The sequence below is a fragment of the Canis lupus genome, chromosome 30 (assembly GCF_011100685.1).
Source record: "Canis lupus familiaris isolate Mischka breed German Shepherd chromosome 30, alternate assembly UU_Cfam_GSD_1.0, whole genome shotgun sequence".
NCBI classification, from domain to species: Eukaryota; Metazoa; Chordata; class Mammalia; order Carnivora; family Canidae; genus Canis; species Canis lupus.
The window spans coordinates 30,247,540-30,265,846 of NC_049251.1; the positions used below are offsets into that span (position 1 = coordinate 30,247,540).

At 36.7% G+C, this 18,307-nt stretch overlaps 1 protein-coding gene across 5 annotated transcripts in view; it reads right to left on the reverse strand.

Moving 5' to 3' along the window:
- The window catches only part of DPP8 (dipeptidyl peptidase 8), an 81,030-nt gene that overhangs the window by 36,062 nt on the left and 26,661 nt on the right, over positions 1-18,307 (reverse strand). For all 5 annotated transcript variants that reach the window (XM_038580739.1, XM_038580738.1, XM_038580740.1 and 2 more), the window contains exons 6-12: positions 18,014-18,182; positions 10,758-10,868; positions 9,239-9,367; positions 8,615-8,676; positions 5,768-5,868; positions 4,872-5,049; positions 3,850-4,009 (exon numbers count right to left, since the gene is read on the reverse strand). In XM_038580739.1, the coding sequence (XP_038436667.1) occupies positions 3,850-4,009; positions 4,872-5,049; positions 5,768-5,868; positions 8,615-8,676; positions 9,239-9,367; positions 10,758-10,868; positions 18,014-18,182 (910 nt within the window). The remainder of the gene's footprint in view (positions 1-3,849; positions 4,010-4,871; positions 5,050-5,767; positions 5,869-8,614; positions 8,677-9,238; positions 9,368-10,757; positions 10,869-18,013; positions 18,183-18,307) is intronic.

Consider the following 18,307-nt stretch of genomic DNA (forward strand, 5'->3'; position numbering starts at 1 on the left):
GTGACCAAAGGAGGAGGTTAAAAAAATGGAAACCATTTCTCTGCCTAGCAGCACTATGGAAAGAGACAGCTGGGGACAGGATGAGATGGTGAGATGGTAGAGGGTTTTTTATGGTTTTTATTTTTTATTTTTATTTATTTATTTTTTAAGATTTTATTTATTTATTCATGAGAGACACAGGAGAGAGAGGCAGAGGCACAGGCAGAGGGAGAAGCAGGCTCCATGCAGGGAGCCCGATGTGGGACTCCATCCCGGGTCTCCAGGATCACACCCTGGGCTGAAGGTGCCGCTAAACTGCTGAGCCACCGGGGCTCCCCTTTTTATGGTTTTTAAAAAGATTTTATTTATTTATTCATGAGAGACGCAGAGGGAGAAGCAGGCTCCCTGCAGGGAGTCTGATGTGGGACTCAATCCCAGGACCCTGAGATCATACCCTGGGCTGAAGGCACTCAGCCACTGAGCCACCCAGGCATTTAGGCATTCCATGGTAGGATCTTAATTAGGGTCCCAATAAGGTTGAAAAAGTTGATTTATTTTTTCTTAGATGTAAAAATTCAACTTAGTACTTTAAATTTTATGTCCAGAAAATAAATATTATTTAACAATATATATAACAAATACTACTTCACATTATACCCAGTAGAGGAGTGGGATAATAAAGTGGGTATCGAGGAAAAAGGAAGACTTGGAGCAGAAAAGTCTCAAAAGAAAGGAGGGGAAGGGAAAGAAGAGGTAGATAAACTGAGGAGCCCAGTAAGAGAAACTGAGAGGGAACAAAGAGGTTAGGCTTTGGAAATGACTATTAACTGGGGTAACAGCTTTTCTTACACTCTTCAACTGGAGTATTAGATTTTAAAAGTTACCAAGTACTGTTTTAGTTCAACTACTATTCACAGCTCTTTGACCAGTTTTCATCACTATAATTTCTGGAATTTCCTAAGTGGATTTAATTTATCAAAAACAGAGGAGTTGGTAAGGCCAATTTCACCCTAAGGGCCAAGTTAAACTAAGGCTCTCAATGAAGAGATTCTTCATCTTAGTTATAACAAGATCCAGTCTGCTTAAAAAAATTAGGCTAAGGAAAGTAACAGTCAGAGGCAGTATTTATTTTGCTAGTCCTATGATATAGCTATTCCCCCAATAAGAATGATACTTAAAAGGCCTTTGTTGAGAAAAACAACTCACTTGAAAAGTTGGCAAAGGATTCAGACATTTCTCCAAAGAAGATATACGAATGGATAATAACATGTGAAAAGATGCACAATGCTACTAGTCATTAGAGAATCCAAGTCAAAGACACAATGACATACCACTTCATACCCACTAGGATGGCTATATCCAAAACAAACAAACAAACAAACACACAAAATAACGACTGTTGTCAAGAATGGTCATAAACTGAAGCCTCTGAGCACTGCAGATGGGAACGTAGAATGTTGCAACTGCCACAGAAAAGAATATGATGGCGCCTCAAAAAATTAAAAATAGAATTGCCATATGATCCAGTAATTTCACTTCTAAGGTATATACCTAAAAGAACTGAAAGCAGGGTCTCAAAACAGATATCTGTATACTCATCATGTTCATAGCAGCTCTAGTCACAAAAGCCAAAAACGTGGAAGGAACTCAAAATGTCTATAGACAGATGAATGGAAAACACAATGTGGTCTATACATACAAATTAATATATTCAGCCTTTAAAAGGAAGGACATTCTCACAAATGCTATGACGTGGGTAACACTTGAGGACATTATGCAAAGTGAATAAATCAGACATGAAAAGGCAAATACTGTATAACTCCACTTATAGGAAGTATTTAGAGTAATCAAAATCATACAGACAAAAAGTAGTTGTCAGAGGTTGAGGGGAAGGAGCAATAAGCTAAACTGAGAATTATTTATTGGGCAGTTTCAGTTTTGGAAGATGAAAAAAGTTCTGGAGGAAGAGAGTGGTTATGGTTGCCTAACAATATGAATATACTTAATGCCACTCAACAGTATACTGAAATGGTTAAAATGGTAGATTTTGTTATGTACATTTTGCCACAATTAAAAAAATGGCTATATTGAGTCTGTTAAGTTACAAATGGCAGTTAAGCATATAACATTATCATAAAATGCCTACTATTCCAAAATAAACTCTATATTAATAAGGTAGAAAACTATAACTCAATTAAAAAAACAGAAACGGGATCCCTGGGTGGCTCAGCGGTTTAGTGCCTGCCTTTGGCCCACGGCGTGATCCTGGAGTCCTGGGATCGAGTCCCATGTAGGGCTCCCTGTATGGAGCCTGCTTCTCCCTCTGCCTGTGTCTCTGCCGCTCTCTCTCTCTCTCTCTGTGTCTCTCATGAATAAATAAAATCTTAAAAAAATAAAATAAAATAAAATAAAATAAAATAAAATAAAATAAAATAACAAAAACAAATTCAGAAGACCTATTGGATATACCATTTCACTTTTTCTAGGCTTACATATCCATTCTGTATTAGATTTCCCAGAAGGAAAACCATCACTTTTTAAAGATAAATTAACTTCAGCTGATACAATATTTAATTTCACTTTGGGCAACACAATTATATCAATCTGAAGAGCTATAATCATATTAACTTCAGTGTAGATGCATACAAGATTAAAAAAAAAAAACAAAAAACCTATTAGGGGCACCTGGGTGGCTTGGTCAGTTAAGTGGCTCCTGACTCTTGATTTCTGCTCAGGTGGTGATCTCAGGGTCCCGGGACTAAGCCCCATGTTGGGCTCCATGCTCAGTGGGGAGTTTGCTTCTCCCACTCCCTCTGCTCCCCACCCCCATTCTCAACTCATGCTCTCTCCCCTATACTGGTGCTCTCTCTTGCTCTCTAAATAAGTAAATCTGTTTTTTTTTTTTAAGGATTTTAAAAATATTTTTAAGAGAGACACAGTGAGTGAGAGAGAGAGAGAGAGAGAGAGAGGGGGGCAGAGACACAGGCAGAGGGAGAAGCAGGCTCCACACAGGGAGCCCGACCTGGGACTCGATCCCGGGTCTCCAGGATCACACCCTGGGCTGAAGCTGGCACTAAACCGCTGAGCCACCAGGGCTGCCCTAAATAAGTAAATCTTAAAAGAAAATGACCCAGTATGTAAAAAACAAAAAACATATAAAAATAACTTTTTAAAAAAAATCTTATTTATTTATTCATGAGAGACACAGAGAGGCAGAGATACAGGCAGAGGGAGAAGCAGGCTCCATACAGGGAGCCCAACATGGGACTCGATCCCCGGACTGGGATCACATCCTGAGCCAAAGGCAGATGCTCAACTGCTGAGCTACCCAGGAGTCCCTAAAAATAACTTTTTAAAAAGTTTTTTTTTTAAAGATTTTATTTATTTGACACAGAGAGAGAGAGCACAAGCAGGCAGAGCAGCAGGCAGAGGGAGGAGAAGCAGGCTCCCTACTGAGCAGAGAGCCTGATGTAGGGCTTGATCTCAGGACCCTGGGATTGTAACCTGAGCTGAAGGCAGACGCTTAACTGACTGAGCCACCCAGGTGCCCCTAAAAACAATTTTTTAAATCTCAATATGATTTGGGCTCACTTTAATTAAAAATTACAGTCAAGGCAAAAGTAGAAAGCTAAAATAAGTAATTCCATTCTCAGAGATTACTCACTATTAGTAGTTTCTTACATTATCTATCAACCAATTTGTCCTGTGATTTCATATATGTATATTTTTAATTTATGTATTGTTTAATGAAGCAAGTACTGATGTTTATAAAGTATGCAAAAGAGACATTATATTACCTTGCCTTCCCACCTTCTGCCCCCAACATATGTGTATATATATATATATTTCAAATAAAAATGGATTTCTTACTTGGGGCAGGCAGCCCACCACTGGATCGTTTATATTTGCTCTCCTTTAAAATGGATGTGATTTTGTATAAATGACGGAAACCTGTTTTGCATTCAGAGGCAAAAATAAATTCAATTTCATCTTCATGACTTTGGGGAAAAACATGAAAGATGTCATGGATCTGTAAAATGAATAGCTTAATTTACTATACACATTAATGAAAATACTACATAAACAATTCAATTAAGCTAGAGAAAAAAGAATTACTTGGTAAATACATTTTGGAATGTAAATAACTGGCAGTGCTAGTGGGTACTGTACATTTCTAATATAGATTTGGTCTGGTCCTTTCAGATTTATCTTAATTTAGTCATAGACTTCTTCCATTGAGAAATAAATATTCCCAAATGGTGAAAAAAGAAAAATTGACCAAAAGCTTGCTCACCATCTCTGTAATCCTTTGAAACATGGCATGAGGTTTAATGATATAAATCTTACTACAGAATATTATTACTTTTTCTTACCTAAAATCTTACTACTTTTCTTTTCCAAAGAGAAATATTATAACAGTTGAAAGGTGAATAATATGAAGCCTGTACTCAGCCAAAGAGTGATCTGGCTTTATTTATTTTGTATCTTAAGTTTTTTCCCACTAAATTGGAAACCAAAAAACTCAATCACAGATTGGTAAATTCTGTATAGTTTGTCAACTTGAAAGTTCTAGTCCTCCTCAGAGGTACTGTGATGCTGTTTTCAATACCTGATGTGTCCAGGAATAAGGGCAAATTTGTAGCCAAGAAGATGTCATTTCAATGACATCTATGTTTTTTTTTTAATGATATCTTTTTTATTATGACACCTACTTTCTATCTACAAACCATTCCATTCTGCAACCATCATTCCAATTTGAAATGTTCAAACTAAGCAAATAACATTCATGGTTACTTTGAATTTAAAAATTTCATTTTGATAGTTTGCTATGAAACTTCACTTGCTTCGGCATTCTGAGAAAATATGTAACTGAGTACAGAAAACATACGTACATTTATCCAGATGTCTGTTGTTTCTTCATAGATAATTAGTGGCGTCACAGAGTCAGGCACGGACTCAATAAGTCTCTGTCTTTCCATGGCATCATCTTCTACTGGGATAAATAATTCAGGTGAGATCAACACTATCTGTAGGCGAGTTTGGGAGCGATCTAGTAGAATGGACCAAGCACTATTTAAACAAACAAACAAAAAAGCACCAAAAATAAAGCAAGCTCTCAGAAAATGAATATCCCCCTACTCTCTTCCTTAATACCCATCAATTATTTCTGTAATCACAAAGAATTGCTTTAGTAAATGTTAGATTATCACCTAGAAGCGGCTAATTAAAAGTATTAGCTTATTGTATACTTATTTTCTAAAGTTAGGCTTGAGTTTTTTAAAAAGTGGTTTTCTTTAAACTCTTAAAACCACAGATGACCTATGAAATTGTTTTCTCCCTTTAGTGTCAACAATTTCCGGCCTTGTGAAACTCCTATTGCCTACTTTAGGAACTATATGTAATCACCTTCACATAAAACTCTACAAAAATTTTTGCTTAAATTATATAATAAAAAAATATAGGTTCCTTCATGTGAGCCTTAAAGTCATACAATTTAACCACACACACAAAAAAAACCACTAAAACCATGACTGGCTATGTAAGAGACGGCATTAGGCATTACAACTTAGGCATTACAACTTCGGCATTACAACGCAGTAATTGCATATAGAATTACAAATCCACAAGCCCATTTAGCTCAGGGCGAATTCTCTGTGCGGAAATAACAACTCTGCAAATTTACATAATAAAGGCATCTCCAACTGAAGGGCAAGCGTAGTAACGTAAACATTTCTAAAGTTCTGGATTCTAAATTACTTGTAAAGAAGTGACAATTTAACATACGCACTATTTTCCCTCTGGAGTCCATCCAGCTCTGGCAATATATTCAACTCCTTCAAACAGAATCTCAAAAGGCTGAATTAGTTCCTTATCTATGACATCGATAATCTATTAAAAAAGAAATAAAAGGAATCAAGTTACAGAAGAGTCAGATCATTAACTAGTTTACTAGTCTACCTAAATCATAATCATTAACAGCATGACATTTTTTCAGATTTAGGTATTTTAAAAAGGCATGAGGGATAGAGCAAAACCAGCAGTAAGTTGTGGGTTACCTACACCGCTGTGCTCTTCATGCCTAAAAAAAGTTTTAAGCACAAGATTACAGGTCTTTTTCCATGAGTTTATACTAACAGAGCCCTTGCTAATAACTTGTCAAAACACATTTTAATTACTTTATTTAGACTCTAGTATCAAAGAAAAACTACTGTCCCTAGTTCCCTATATTTTAGCCTAATATGTGATTTCTGTAATATATTAGTGAAATGGCCCTAAGCAAGTAAATTTTTTTCCTTTAAAAATCTAGCCAACACACAATACTAAGTTGCAAAAAAAAAGGGGGGGGGCAAAGGATCTGGATAATTCTCCAACAAAAATATACAAATGGTCAATAAGCACATGAAAAGATAGTCATTAGCCATCAGGAAAATTTAAGTCAAAATCACAATGAGATACAACTTTACACTTAGTAGGTGACTATAATAAATAAGACAAACAATATAAGTATTGATGAGGATTTGTGGAGAGATTGGAAACTCCCACAATGGGAATGTAAAATAGTGCAACCACTTTGGGCAAATAGTCTGGTAGTTAGTTTCTCAAAAGGTTAAGCACGGAGCTATCATATGCTGAACAATTCCACTTCTAGGTATCTATCAAGAGAAATGAAAACATATACACAGATTCATGGTCATATTATTCGTTAATAGCCAAAAATGGAAACACCTTAATTGTCCAAAACTGATGAGTAGTTAAATAAAATGTGGTATAGCTATGCAATAGAATATTACTGGGTGATAAAAAGAAAGTGCTGGGGCCCTTGGCTGGTTTAGTTGGAAGAGTATATGACCCTTGATCTTGGGGCTGTGAGTTCAAGCCCTGTGTTGATTACTTAAATAAATAAAAACTTAAAAAAAAAAAAAGCAAGATAGTACTGATACATGGTGCAATATAGATGGAACTTGAAGACATGATGCTAAGTGACAGAAACCAGACTAGATACTGTATGATTCCATTTATATGAAGTGTACAGAATAGGCAAATCTATGGATAGAAAGTAGACTAGTGGTTGCTCAGTGCTAAGGGATATAGGAAGGTTGGAGGGTGATGATTAAGGAATGTGGGGTTTCTTTTTGGGGTGATGAAAATGTTCTAAAATTGACTATGGTGATGGGTTACATAATTCTGCGAATATACTAAAAGTCATTCTAAAATTTAAACGAATAAACTGTATTATATGTGAATATATACATCTCAATAAAGCTGTTAAAGTCTAGCCGAGAAGACTGGTTTTTGTTTTGTAAGCAGGCTCCACACCTGGCATGGAGCTCAAAGGGGGCTTGAACTCACAGCCCTGACATCAAGACCTGATCTGAGATCAAGAGTTGAATGGTTAACTGACTTTGCCACCCAGGTACCCCAAGAATTTCAATTAATCTTGTGTGCATTCAGCTTATAAGCATTTGACTGTCCAGTTGGGAAGCAGTACAACAGAAATGTGGGACATCTATCTAACACAGAATGTAAGTCCTAGTCAATGACTGCTATTTTTTTTTAACTATTGATCTGTAGAATTAACAATAGTAAAGAGGAAAAACTTCTGGAAAGGAGTGATAAATATGCACATCCCTATATTTTTATCTTGGGAACCAGCAAAAAGTTTCAAAGCAGAAGATCAGGTCAACTTGAAATCATGGTCCACAGATATCTCAGCAAGGTGAGTAAGTTCAAAAAGCTCAACATCATTCAGCAGCAGGGAAATACAAATCAAAACCATAATGGGATACCACGTCACACCCACTAGAAAGGCTAAAATGTTTAATGAGTTAAGAAACGAAAGATGTTGGCAAGGATGTGGAGAAAGGGGAACCCTCTTACACTGTTGGTAGGAATGCAAGCTGATGCAGCCACTCTGGAAAACAGCATGGAGGTTCCTCAAAAAGTTGAAAACAGAGCTACCCTGTGATCTAGCAATTTCGCTACTAGGGATTTACCCCAAAGATATAAATGTATTGCAAAGGGCACGCACACCCCAATATTTATAGCAGCAATGTCCATAATAGCCAAACTATGAAAAGAGCCCAGATGTCCATCGACAGATGAATAGATAAAGAAGAGGTGGTGTACATATACAATGGAATACTACTCAGCCATCAGAGAAATGAAATCTTGCCATTTGCAATGACAGAGATGGAACTAAAGGGTATTATGCTAAGTGTAATAAGACAATCAGAGAAAGACAATTATCATACGATCTCCTCACATCTGGAATTTAAGAAACAGAGGAACACGGGAAGAGAGGGAAAAAAAGACGAAATCAGAGAGGGAGACAAACCGTAAGAGACCCTTAATCATAGGAAACAAATTGAGGGTTGCTGGAGGGGAAGGGGGTGGAGGGATAGGATAATTGGGTGATAGACATTAAGGAGGGCATGTGATGTAATGAGCACTGGGTGTTATATAAGACTGATAAATCACTGACCTCTACTTCTGAAACCAATAAGACATTATATATTAATTGATTTTAAATTAAAAAAAAAGAACTGAGTTTAAAAAATTAAAGAATGTATCTAAGATATTTACTAAACAGACTAGTTAAGTTACACAAAAAGTCAGCTCAACATTTTATACTTACCCTTCCTTCAGCATCAATCATTATTTCTGACATCTTAAAAGTGACTTTTGGATTTGCTGTGCCTTTAGAAAGAGACATAAATGAATAGTAATGCATATCCAAAATTATTCAAACCAATTTTGTCAGATCAACCCCCCTGACACTTTAAGTCAAGAATATTGTAGAATCAAGGCTTTATAAGAATCTCAAAACTCCAATTCAAATTTATAATTCTCAACGTAGGTATCAAAAGATTAAAAAAAAAAGACTGGAAAATATAAGAGTCAGTGTGCAATACATAAGAGAAATTCTGCATCATTTTGTAATTGAAATATGGCAAACAGCAAAACAGGAAAAAAATGATTTATTAAGAATATAATCCCTTAAAAATCTTTATTTCATAGCAAAGACTCCTTTTTTTTCTCATTACTTGTAGTAACCAGCTTTGTGCACTTCCCAACCTTTGAAATTAACTAAATAAGAAGATCAGCTTGTAATTAGGAAATCTACTTCAGTGACAATGAATAACCTACCTTCACTAAAGGCTTTAACTGATCAATACTGACCATTCTTTGGATGAATGCAGAGAGAATCTTGTTTGGAAAGTAGAAATGAGTGAATATAAATGTTGATGGAATATAGTACCTGTTTTAGGATAACGGAATGAATCTGCCCTCCTTGTTTCCAACATAGGGGATGTAACATGAATAATTTCCACCTCAGATTCATCATTTTCTTCATATAGAATTCTCAGAATTTTGCTGCCATTGGGAGCTTAAAAGAAATTTAAATATTGAAAATCTAGAAGAATTATTCCAGACAGTAATCATAACTAACCATTCCTTCTAGCAGTATATTTCCCAAAGTGAAAAATAATTTATGTACAAAATATGCTGCCTTTTGTGTATGAAACTATCACCAGTCTTTGCACTAGGAAGGTGAGTTACTACTAAACCATTTCTGCTAGTTAAAGGAAGGCAAAACCTGAAGATAATTATGTACATATACACACACACATATATGTTTAAATTTTAACTAGGCTCCATGCCCAACATGGGGCTTGAACTCCTTGAACTCACGACCTTGAGATTAAGAGCCACATGCTTTACCAACTGAGTCAGGTGCCCCTGTACCTATACACATTTAAAACTTGCACTTATGAAGGATTTCAGTCCCTGCATACTTTTTCTTTTTTTTTTTTTTTTAAGATCTTATTTATTTATTCATGGGAGACAGAGACAGAGAGAGAGAGAGAGAGAGAGAGAGAGAGAGAGAGAGAGGCAGAGACATAGGCAGAGGGAGAAGCAGGCCCGTGCAGGGAGCCCAACGCGGGATTCGATCCCAGGTCTCCAGGATCATGCCTTGGACTGAAGGCAGTGCTAAACTGCTGAGCCACCCGGGCTGCCCAGTCCCTGCATACCTTAAAATGCATTCCTTGTTGAAAAATGAATTACTCAATTATATTTATAATATTTGCTATAACAAAATAAATGCTATTTTTAAAAAAGATTTTATTCATTTATTTGAGAGCAAGAGCAAGAGCAGTGGGGAGAGGCAGAAAGAGAAGGAGAGAGAGTCCCAAGACTCTGTGCTGAGCATGGAGCCCAGTGTGGGGCTCAATCCCACAACCCCAATACCATGACCTGAGCTGAAACCAAGAGTTGGATGTCCAACCAACTGTGCCACCCAGGTGCCTTCTAATGCTATTTAAAGAGTCCAGTATTCTTTTAATGGTTTCTCTAATTCATATCAAAATCTTGTTCTGAGGGGGCACCTGGTGGCTTCGTTGGTTAAGCGGTCTGCCTTCGGCTTAGGTTATGATCTTGAAATTCCGGGACTGAGCCTCTATCAGGCTCCTTGCTGAGTGGGGAGCTTGCTTCTCCCTCTCCCTCTGCTCCTCCCCCTCAAGCCCTGCTCATGTTCTCTCTTGCTTGCTTGCTCTCTCTCTCAAATAAATAAATAAAATATTTTTAAAAAATCTTATTCTAACAAACAGTTATAGCAAAACATTTTTTTATATTATTTATATTCTAAATAATTACTGGTAGGATCCAATCTTCATGACTTCATAATCTACTATTCAGGACTTAGCATCTGTGCACTTAACTAATTGGCAGTTGAATCTCATATTTTAATTAAGTTATATTATTTTGAACCCCCTTACTTGTTTCAGCTTCTGGACACCACCAGTAGCCAGAATATCTATCAAATTCTTCTTGAAGAACAAAGGTAGCAACTCCAGCTGATCTGGGATCTTCTTCCATGTTGGCTAGTTCTGGACAAATATAAACAGCAAGATTATCACAGGAAGTTCTCTATCTTTTCATAGGTACTAAGCACAATGATTTAGTTTATTTTGAAATGCAACTGTAGTATTATGGTGAACTCTGGAGCCAGTGGACTAGATTTAAACCTGAACTCCATCATTTACTTACTGACCTTGGGCAAATCACCCAACTTCATTCCACTGCAGTGTCCCACTTGTAAATGGGAATAAGAAATGTATCACATACGGTTGTTAGGATTAAATGAGTTAATTCACATAAAGCACTTAAAACACATCCTGAACCAAAATATGTTCTACATAAATATCAGTTATTATTTCCCCATTTCATTAGCATCATGGAAAAACCACAAAACAAAACCATGTAAAGGGTCACAGTGACTTGTAACTTACACCCAGAAAAGTCCAACTTTACACCTAGTATGGGTCTTGCACATCATGTAATCTCATTGTTCCTCCCACCTCCCTTTCTTCCATTCAACTAGAACATTTTAGCTTTTATAACTGTTTCACACTTTCCAGCAAATAGTGTAAAGGGAACTCTTGCTTTAAAAATAAACCCATCGAATTTTAAAAAAGAAAACCATAGCTGGGGGCATCACAATGCCAGATTTCAGGTTGTACTACAAAGCTGTGGTCATCAAGACAGTGGGACTGGCACAAAAACAGACACATAGATCAATGGAATAGAATAGAAAATCCAGAAGTGGACCCTCAACTTTATGGTCAACTAATATTTGATAAAGGAGGAAAGACTATCCACTGGAAGAAAGACAGTCTCTTCAATAAATGGTGCTGGGAAAATTGGACATCCACATGCAGAAGAATGAAACTAGACTACTCTCTTTCACCATACACAAAGATAAACTCAAAATGGATGAAAGATCTAAATGTGAGACATGAGTCCATCAAAATCCTAGAGAAGAACACAGGCAACACCCTTTATGAACTCGGCCACAGTAACTTCTTGCAAGATACATCCACGAAGGCAAAAGAAACAAAAGCAAAAATGAACTATTGGGACTTCATCAAGATAAGCTTTTGCACAGCAAAGGATACAGTCAACAAAACTAAAAGACAACCTACAGAATGGGAGAAGATATTTGCAAATGACGTATCAGATAAAGGGCTAGTTTCCAAGATCTATAAAGAACTTATTAAACTCAACACTAAAGAAACAAACAATCCAATCATGAAATGGGCAAAAGACATGAACAGAAATCTCACAGAGGAAGACAAAGACATGGCCAACAAGCACATGAGAAAATGCTCCACATCACTTGCCATCAGGGAAATACAAATCAAAACCACAATGAGATACTACCTCACACCAGTGAGAATGGGGTAAATTAACAAGGCAGGAAACCACAAATGTTGGAGAGAATATGGAGAACAGGGAACCCTCTTACACTGTTGGTGGGAATGTGAAATGGTGCAGCCACTCTGGAAAACTGTGTGGAGGTTCCTCAAAGAGTTAAAAATAGACCTGCCCTACGACCCAGCAATTGCACTGTTGGGGATTTACCCCAAAGATACAGATACAGTGAAACGCCAGGACACCTGCACCCTGATGTTTATAGCAGCAATGTCCACAATAGCCAAACTGTGGAAGGAGCCTCGGTGTCCATCGAAAGATGAATGGATAAAGAAGATGTGGTTTATGTATACAATAGAATATTACTCAGCCATTAGAAATGACAAATACCCACCATTTGCTTCAACGTGGATGGAACTGGAGGGTATTATGCTGAGTGAAATAAGTCAATCGGAGAAGGACAAACATTATATGTTCTCATTCATTGGGGAATATAAATAATAGTGAAAGGGAATAGAAGGGAAGGGAGAAGAAATGGGTAGGAAATATCAGAAAGGGAGACAGGGGATCCCTGGGTGGCGCAGCGGTTTGGCGTCTGCCTTTGGCCCAGGGCGCGATCCTGGAGACCCGGGATCGAATCCCACATCGGGCTCCTGGTGCATGGAGCCTGCTTCTCCCTCTGCCTGTAGTGTCTCTGCCTCTCTCTCTCTCTCTCTGTATGACTATCATAAATAAATAAAAAAAATGTTTTAAAAAAAAAAAAAGAAAAAAAAAGAAAGGGAGACAGAACATAAAGACTCCTAACTCTGGGAAACGAACTAGGGGTGGTAGAAAGGGAAGAGGGCGGGGGGTGGGGGTGAATGGGTGACGGGCACTGAGGGGGGCACTTGACGGGATGAGCACTGGGTGTTATTCTGTATGTTGGCAAATTGAACACCAATAAAAAATAAATTTATCATTAAAAAAATAAAAATAAACCCATCAATAAAGCTTAAAAAATAAATAAATAAACCCATCAAAACCACAAAGCCATAATTTTATGAGATTTTATGACATGGAGAAATGTTTCTAATATACTTGGATTTCAAAAAAGCATTATTACAAATAATAAATAAATAAAAAAGCATTATTACTAGAAGACATGTATACACTAATTTCATTCAAAAAATGTTAAGCAAACATATATTTAAAAAAGTGTTGGGATACAAACCAAAATGTGGTTTATATTCTTTCCAAATAATGAAACACACTATGGGTAAGAATTTCTTTGTATTTGGAAAAAAATATTTTAATTGCTTTATAATTTACAAAATCTTAGGTGTACCATTATTTGTGAAAAATATATTTGTGTAACGAATCACATCCTAACAAGACACAGAATATTTCCAACACCCAGAATGTTTTCTCAGGCCTCTTCTCAGTCAATGCCCATTCTTACTCCAGAACCACTAATCTAATTCTGTCACCACAGGTTGGTTTTGCCTATTCTAGAAAATCATGTAAGTGATGTACTTTGTCTGCTTCTTTAGATTCACCAGTGTTGTTACATGTATCAATGATTCATTCCTGTTTATTGCTAGATGGTATTCCATAGTATACCATAGTCTTTTTTATCCATTCATCTGTTAATGGGCATCTGGGCTGCTTCCAGTTATTGGCAATATGAATAAAGATGCTATAATCTTTCTTGCATAGGGATCATTGTGGGTGTATGCCCTCCCTTAAATAAAGACCTAGGAGTGGAAAGACTGGGTAGTTTGCTAAGTGTTTATTTTTTTAAGTATTTTTTAAAAAGATTTTATTTATTTATTCATGAGAGACACAGAGAGAGAAAGAGGCAGAGACACAGGCAGAGAGAGAACCAGGCTCCATGCAGGGAGCCTGATGTGGGACTCAATCCTGTGACTTCGGGATCACGCCCTGGGCCCAAGGCAGGCACTGAACCGCTGAGTCACCCAGGCGCCCGCTAAGTGCTTAACTTGATAAGAAACTGCCACACAGTTTTCCATAGTGATTGTATTATTATTATTATTATTAAAGATTTTATTTATTTATTTGACAGAGAGAGAGAGAGCACATAAGCTGGGGAGTGACAGGTAGAGGGAGAGGGAGAAACAGGCTCCCTGTGGAGCAGGGAGCCCAATGTGGGACTTGATCCCAGCATCCTGGGATTATGACCTGAGCCACAGGCAGATGCTTAACCAACTGAGCCACCAGTATTTGTTGTTATTTTATATTCTTACTAACAATGTATGAATGTTCCTCTCTGACATTTGTTAATATTTTTCACTTTAGCCAGCCTAATAGGTGTATGATAATATCTCATAAGTGATTTCAGTACTGTAGACAAGTTTCAAGTTTTTGCTAATCTGTATTTTCTATATATTGTCTGAAACAAATATGCAACATGAACCAATAATTCCTTATCCAAAAATTTTGAGTCCAGAGTGTTTGGAACTCAGAATTTGGGGGGATTTTTCCTATTTTTCATACATCTACTATATAATTATGTAACATCTCTGGCAGGGTAATCTAATACCCTGTAATTGAATACACCAATATTCTTGCAACAAATTTATGAATAGACACACTAAGTAGGATTAAAATTATAAATATCCTCAGGTCAGTTCAGGACAGGTTTTGCCACCAAATGAATTTTAGCACCAAGCCAGTGAAAACTAAGCTCAGATTTCAAGATTTTTTTTTGAATTTTTGAATTAATGACATAGGCAAAGCCAGTGTTTGGTTTTCTTGGATCTTTCAACTACCCCAAAATTATATTCAACCATATTGCTTCATATATATATATTTTTAAAGATTTTATTTGTTTATTCATGAGAGACACAGAGAGAGAGGCACAGACATAGGAAGAGGGAGAAGCAGGCTCCAAGTAGGGAGCCTGACATGGGACTCGATCCCAAGTCCCCAGGATCACACTCTGGGCTGAAGGCGGCGCCAAACCGCTGAACCACTCGGGCTGCCCTCTTTTTCTTTTGGATGTGAAAATAGGTACCACTCATTTCTATCTCCATTTCACTTACTATGGACCTCAATTATTAAGAGCTATTTATTAAATGAATAAAAGGTATCACTTTGTTCTTTGATATGTCAATACATCATTTGAGAGTAGAGGCTGGTACTCCCTTACTTTTACATTTCTCTTCCTACTAGGCAGAAAATAAACACATGCACATACTCACTGACTAAACTCCTCTAGAACCAGACTTTCACTTAGAAACTTACTGTAAACAGAGTAAGAGTGAAGATGCACACTCTGTAACCTACCTTTCTTCTTAAACAAAAACATTGCACTTACTATGTTTCAGACATCATCCTAAACACTTCACAAAAATGAACTCACTATAACCTCATAAAAACACTATAGTAACATGCCTTTTCAGATACGGAAACTGAGACACTGGTTAAATAATTTATTAAAGTCCACAGAACTAAAAAATGACAGTTCTAGAACTCAAACTCAGACAGTCTGTTTCTAGGTTACATTTTTAGCTAGTGTACTAATCTTAAAAATAATAAATATCATATAGCTATATGCACAGAAAGCAAAATAATAAAAACAATATTTTAACATCCTGCAGGGTGCCAGTGCTTTCTACTTTAAATTCTGTCAAAAAAAAATTTTTTTTAAGGGAGGGATGGAGACAGAAAGATAGGGGCAGAGGGAGAGGGAGAATCTTAAGCAGACTCCATGCCCAGCATGGAGCCCGATGCAGGGCTCCATCTCACAACACTGAGATCATGATCTGAGCTGCAATCATGCGTCAGATACTTAACCAACTAAGCAACTCAGGTGCCCCTAAATTCAATCTTCACAATAACCCTGTGTGAAAAACAATTCTACAGAAGAAAATATAGACTAAAAAAAAAAAAAAATCTTAATTCTATTGGTTATTGTTAGAGCTTTGTACTCCCAACCACAAGTAGGATAACTAGTACATAGTGAGTGCTCAATGTTTGTTGAAAGCGTGAAGAAATGGCTAGGATTTCCAACTCAGATTTACTAATCACTAATCTAATCCGTCTATTGCCATGGGTAGCTGTTCTGATTCCTGGACTTCAAATGGAGACCCAAAACATGGATTTTTAAAAATATTTATTTATTTACTTACTTAGTTATTTGGGGAAAAGGGGGAAGTATGCTGGCAGGGAGGTAGGGGTGAAGGGCAGAGGGAGAGGGAGAAGTAGGAAGCAGACTCCCAGATGAGTGTGGAGCCCAATGTGGAGCTTGATCTCAAGACCCTGAGATCATGACCTGAGCCAAAATCAAGAGATGGACACTTAATGGACTGAGCCACCCAGGTATCCCCAAAACATCCACTTTTCACTTAAAAAGTTCCCTACTCCATTCTCTTTTGTCTATCTGATGCTCTATAGAGTTTTAGACCACTTAAACCTGGATAAGTTCAACAGTCAAGTTTTGGTGTCTTTGTCTCTAGTCTTGGGCTTTTCAAATACAACTTTCATGAAGTATCCAGAACAATTTATCTATGATTCTGACCACACTACCCAATTGCTAAACACTTTTCATCATGCTAGAGACTGTTGATTTACATGATATAGTCAACCCTTGTCTTGGCTTTTTTTTATCAGCCAGCCTTACCTTTCCCTTCTTCTTGATTCATACCTTATGCTTTAGAACCATCAGACTGCTTTTAACTTCTCACACATACCACCTTCTGCATTAAGAACTTTCTCATGGGGTGCCCTCACATCGAATGAACTGGTTAATGTGCAGTCACATCTAAGATCAATTTAGATGCCAGTTAGGTGTCCTCTCTTCTGGGAAGTTCTTCCTAACCACCACCCCACACTGATGCTCTCATAACACCCTACGTTTGCTTATCACTCTGTTTTACTATTCATAGAGTCTCCTTGAGGGGCCCAGGTTATGTTTTATTCAATTCTGTATCCTTAGTTCCTGCCATGTTATCTGGTACACAGGAACTTAATGTATTTTTGTTGACTGACTAAATAGTTAGAACAGATTTCCTGACTTCTAATTCAGCGTTTTTCCTACCAATGTAAATTGTTCAGGAAAAGGCTTCTTTTATAACACCAATTATCCTAATGAAAAAAAATGTTTTTGTCAATACACTATTATATTCTAAAATAATTTATTAAGAAAGATGCCCAATAAATCAGCTTTGTGAACAGTATATTAAGCAAGAGTTGAACAAATGAATTTTGAAAGTGACCATCCTTCACTGTGGAGCTTATTAATCTTAAACTGTTTTATGTGTTCAAAGAAAAAGCAATACACTATTCCCCATCTTTCGTTTGTATGAAAGCTTTAGAGGAAAATATCTACATCTTTTCTGTGCTTTGAGCAGAGCTTAGTATTACTATAATCACCTAAATGAAAATTAAATATTTCCACAATACACACAATTCTACAAAGTTTTGTTTTTCCTATTATGACAAAAACTAAGTATGCTCTCCTAAAAGGGAAGATAAATTTTTTATATTAGGTTTTTGTTTGCTTTCCAAAAACCAGATTAACTTTTTTTAATAGATATTTTATTTTAATAAAAATAGTTTTGGGGAAATTCTGGCAGTTTCAGTAACCTAAAGAAACAATCACATCAGAGATACTACTGTTGTGCTATCTGAAAATGAACATGAAGACGATGTAGCATTATGCTGGTGGTACATATTATTTATCCACTGTACTTTTTTCTTTTTTAAAGATTTGAATTTAAAATATAAAGATCACCTACTTTGCCCCTACCTCAAAAAGTGAGCAAAAGTAAAATTTAAAAAATATTTTTCAGCAAAGTATATGTGAAGAACTATGTGTTACCATTATGCACATAGGTGAGCCTCCTTTCTTCTCTGGTTACAATGTTGGATATCCAAATATCATTGCTATGTATAAAAGCAATCCAGTCTGGATCAGCTGGGCATAATTTGGGATCCATGCGAATGTTGGGACAGCTAGTTTCTACTAAATTTGGCCGTAAGGGTTGTTGCTAGAAAAGAAAAGAACATTTTTAAGACAAGTATCAGGATGATACATATATATTCATTCGCCAACATCCTTCCTATAAAATGAACAATAATTTCCAGTAAAATGTCAACTATGATAATTGTTCCT